The sequence below is a fragment of the Electrona antarctica genome (assembly GCF_951216825.1).
Source record: "Electrona antarctica genome assembly, chromosome: 5".
Classification (NCBI taxonomy): Eukaryota; Metazoa; Chordata; class Actinopteri; order Myctophiformes; family Myctophidae; genus Electrona; species Electrona antarctica.
In genome coordinates this window covers 50,452,661-50,457,660 of record NC_136810.1, presented here as the reverse complement: position 1 = coordinate 50,457,660, position 5,000 = coordinate 50,452,661, and the positions used below count along the sequence as shown (strand labels likewise).

At 42.4% G+C, this 5,000-nt stretch overlaps 2 protein-coding genes across 2 annotated transcripts in view; one reads left to right on the top strand and one right to left on the bottom strand.

The window, feature by feature from the left end:
- Positions 1-5,000, bottom strand: part of nrn1la (neuritin 1-like a) — a gene marked incomplete at its 3' end in the record, with an annotated part of 65,943 nt that overhangs the window by 57,061 nt on the left and 3,882 nt on the right. The window lies entirely within an intron of this gene.
- LOC306923211 (nuclear factor 7, ovary-like) lies at positions 2,534-3,949 on the top strand (the record flags this gene model as incomplete). Its single annotated transcript, XM_079501237.1, has 1 exon — positions 2,534-3,949. The coding sequence occupies one exon, from the start codon at positions 2,534-2,536 to the stop codon at positions 3,947-3,949; it is 1,416 nt and encodes a 471-aa protein (XP_079357363.1).

Below are 5,000 nucleotides of genomic sequence, written 5' to 3'. Positions count from 1 at the left end.
GATGTGTAGAAAGTCCTTATATTGTACTTTGCTCATTTATTTACTCCTGCAGCTTGCCTCGGGCAGCAGGAGATCAAAGAGAGAGAGAGAGAGAGAGAGAGAGAGAGAGAGAGAGAGAGAGAGAGAGAGAGAGAGAGAGAGAGAGAGAGCTCCATGCATGACGTCACCTTATAAGTGTGGTTGCCCAAAGGGCAAACAGACTATAGTTATAGAGTCCTGACGTCACTGTCAGTAGAGCGTCAGTCCCCCCCACGTCTGGGCAAGACGTATATTAGCAGCGACATTGCCTTCATAAGTAGTTTCAAGGCCACATTAATTCCATTTTCTCCAGAAACTGGCTGTATCAAATATGAATGGACATCATTAACGACGCACAGCCACTCCCCTGACAGAAAGGCCGGGGTGGTCGGTATATTTTTCAAACACAGTTCTTATATGAAGCGACCTAAAATCGCCCTATGGAGATTTCACTGCAAATAAATAAAATCACACCCGTGTGAACTGAGTGGTGCAAGGTCTTATATAGCCTGATCAGCTGTGGTCTGACGTAATGTCAGTGACCATAGCAACCATGCTCATTCTTTTGGGCCCCACGTACAGGTACACACATACATAGACACATAGACACATAGATACACATAGTGTTGGCGAGACAAAGCTGGTTGTTGGAGTGGTTTGCACCACTCCAAAAATATTTCACTCAATAGGGACTGCTCCCATCGCAAGTTGATGATGATATATGTCCAAATGTGACAACATTTGACTGAGGCTTGAAAGGTTCACTTCTATGGTCTCTAACATTACACCTATAGCTACATGCCATACGTATTTACGTTGCATTCATATGTAGGCTATGCAATGTCCCGTCAAAATAAACAAATAAAGTAACGTTGACAGATAATTAGCTATAGCTTTATTCAGTATTACATGGTTATAAAATAATTCCTAAGATTCTACAATCTATATTACTTTATCCTATCAACAACTAATCACTGTTCTCATTTGGATAGCTATATCCACAGCTATGAAAAAGTCAACATGGACCAGCCAGAGTGTGTCACAATATGTGTGTGTGTGTGTGTGTGTGTGTGTGTGTGTGTGTGCGTGCGTGCGTGCGTGCGTGCGTGCGTGCGTGCGAAACAGGGCGTTGCTGAAAAAGTGCTATAGTTCCTTGTTCAGTCACGAGAGTCAGTCAGACTTGACAGGCAGGCAGGACAGATCTGTTAAAGCTGCTTCAATCTGAGGTAAGAACACATAATCTATTACTATTACTACTACTACAGGCTACTGCAAAAAAAGTGTTATTACAATAATAATAATAATAATAATAATAATAATAATAATAACAATAACAATAACAATAACAATAACAATAACAATAACAATAATGGTAAACATTAAGAAAATATGAAGGAATAATCAAGAAGGAGAACAGTTTTGGCCTCTGTCCTATATCTTAGGTGTGCAGGGCACAAAGTTCTCACTGCTAGGTTATAAACATCTCTAATAAACAACTCGGTGTAAAGCTGTATACAGTGCTAGTGATATTGATATTGCTCAACACACAAGCTGCCTCTGACACTGTCGAGTTTATTCCGTGAGTGGGATCATTATAATATTAAGTGCCGGCCCAGCTTATATTTGTAACTTCATGTTTGTGTCATTTATGTATAGATGTTGGTGCTATTAAGTTCACTGCCTATACAGTAAATACTCTGTGTTATATAAGAACAGAGATCCTCTTATCAACCAATTACAGTATGTCTCAGGGATGTAGATATTAATACAGCTAATTGGGGGATAAATGTGTGAAATACTATATACTAGGTGGAATGTGCAAGGTCATACTACATGGTATGGGGGTAGGAAGTGTCGGGTGACAGAGGAAGAGGTGAGCTATGCACAGGGCAGGATGTGTAGAACGTGCTTTCATTCATTCTTTCAGTACAATGTAACAGACGGGATGACGCGTTTAATTATTACCTAAACGCCACTACAGTCTCTGATTCCTTTGTAATGATCAGATTAAGGGCAATCAATGCTATTGTACTAGATCTAAACACGGGCCAGACAAGGCAAATAAGGCTTTATACTGTACACAAGTTTAGTAGAAGTATGTTTGTACGTGTGTGAGTGTGTTATGAGATAATAGTAATAAAATGGCCAAAATCAAGTGATTGTTTGCGGGCATTATTGCAACGTCGAGGCTATGTATGTTTGAGTAATATAAATGTTACAATTGGTGTGTGTTAAATCACAATTACCAGACCTGTTTGTTATAACTCCTTTGCGGAGGGTTGAATCAGTAATTAGGCAAAGCTATGAAACAGCAAAGTTTAGTTATATCCGTACAGACACCATGACATGCAGTCGGGGGGCGGGGCAGGTGGACTACTGTATAACTAGAAGAAGTAGCCTTACTGCTGCTACTATCAATTTATTATTAATCATGTTAATCATTGTTGAATTGTCTTCCAGCTGTATAACAGCCTCCGGGAACATTCCACGTCAGAAGAGTGTGACTGCAGACAACATGGCTTCTCGTTTGACTCGCCAAGAGGAGGAGCTCACCTGTCCGGTGTGCTGCGACATCTTTAAACATCCTGTTCTGCTGGCGTGCAGCCACAGCTTCTGCAACGGCTGTCTGCAGCGATGGTGGACAGGAAGACCAACACATGAATGCCCTGTTTGTAAAACAACATCCTCCAGTGACCATCCTCCTACAAACCTGGTGTTGAAGAACCTGTGTGAGAACTTCTTGGAGGAGAAACTGTCGGTGAGCTCGGAGGATCTCTGTGCCGAACACGGGGAGAAGCTCAGGCTCTTCTGCCTGGACGATGAACAGCTGGCGTGTCTCGTGTGTCGGGACTCCGAAAAACACGCCGGACACAAGTTCTTACCTGTGGGCGAAGCGTCGGGGCGTTGCAGAGAGAAAGTCCAGGAATTACTGAAGCCTTTAAAGCAGAAACTGGAGGTCTTTGATGAAGTTAAAACGAATTATGACCTAACAGAAAATCACCTCAAGGTTCAGGCCCAGAACACAGAGACGCAGATTAAGGAACAGTTTAAGAAACTTCATCAGTTCCTACAAGAGGAAGAGGAGACCAGGATTGCCATTCTGATGGTTGAAGAGGCACAGAAGAGTCAGGAGATAAAGGAGAGGAGAGATGGGCTGAGCAAAGACATGGCGTCCCTCTCAGACGCAATCCAAGCCACCGAGGACCAGCTGAGAGCCGACGACCACGTCTCGTTCCTGCAGAATTACAAGACCACAATGGAAAAAGTCCAGCTAACCCTGCAGGACCCACCACCGCTCTCAGGAGCACTGATAGACGAGGCCAAACACCTGGGCAACCTGGCCTTCAGAGTCTGGGACAAGATGAAGGACATTGTCTCCTACACCCCTGTCATTCTGGACCCCAACACTGCCCCTCCAAGGAACAGCGTGTCTGATGATCTGACCAGCTTGAGACGTTTGAAATATGAAGAGAGGCTGCAGCTTCCTGACAACACGGAGAGGTTTGACTATCATCGCTGTGTCCTTGGTTCTGAGGGCTTTAACTCAGGGGCTCACAGCTGGGATGTTGAGGTCGGAGACAATACAAACTGGGCTCTGGGCGTGTTAGCAGAGTCTCACCCAAGAAAGGGAGAAATCAGTGGTGAACACTGGAGGTTAGAGCTCTTTAAAGGTAAATACAGAGTGTTCGGGAAAGTCACTCATATCACAGATCTCCCAGTGAAGCAGAAACCTCAGAGGATCAGAGTCCAGCTGGACTGGAACAGAGGAAAGCTGTCATTCTCTGATCCTGACACTGACACACACCTGTACACCTTCACACACACTTTCACCGAGAAGCTCTTTCCATTATTTAGAAGTTTGGACGATGAAGGTATATCTCTGAAGGTGTTACCAGGGAAGATCCGTGTCACTCTGTATGACCACAGTTAGAATGTATTGCATCTAATAAAACCCTTTGTACATGCATTTATTTCATATTTACATGTCGATTTCAGCTCTGACACTTATTTCAGACATGCTCTAGTATGTGAAGAGTCTGCCTGTGCTATTAACTCATTTTGGGGAAGAAAAAAAAGTTTTTCTCCTCTGGTGAAAAGCTGAAAGTGACGTCAGACTTCGGTGCTCTATTGTCACACTTTTTTATTCTTCTTCTTCCGGAGTAACCTAACTTCCGCTGTGATTGGCCGAGCTTTGCATAACGTTTGTAGTAGCTAATTGGCTGTTGTTGGTTACGTAACCAATCTATGGATTACAATCGTTTATAAAGACATAAATTCCCTTGCAGGGGCAGAACACCAAAGTATTCAAGCGTTCGGTCTATTACGACCTTCATCACTCAGGTATCTTAGGGATACCGAAACGTTAATGCCCAAAATAGTTTTATGGTATTTCATGCAAAACACTCAAATTTGCCTTCTACAGTGTTTATGAATGTGGATATGCACAATCTATTTGATTTATGAGTAATGCATTGTTAATTAAATAATGTAAATTAGCCCCTTCATGCACGAAAACCCCAAATTCTATCAAATATATCGTTTGAGATTTCTTTATGCACAATAATCAAGTCCAATGTATCAAATCTGCTTTCTACAATCTGTGTTAGTGAAACTGTAGCATATTTCTTTTCAGGTGGTTGCATATTCACCTTTGCAGGCCATCTATCTTGAGCATCTTGGACCAAACATCCACAGAATATTTCCCACAAAAATAGGGTTGTGAGATCAAACCATAAAATACATACATTCATTTACATAGGCCTACATGTGGCATACATACATTCATACATGTGACTCATACATGATTCATACATGACGACCACATGTTTTGAAGTCATAGTCAGCTGAATAAAGTAGTGCCCTGCAGTTGAATGTCATCCGAAGACGGAATTAGGCATTTCTGCCTTTGAATGGTTTTTTCTCCAGACTCCAGACTCCACTCGCATGAATGGAAATACGATTTTCAGTGGTTACAAGGCCAC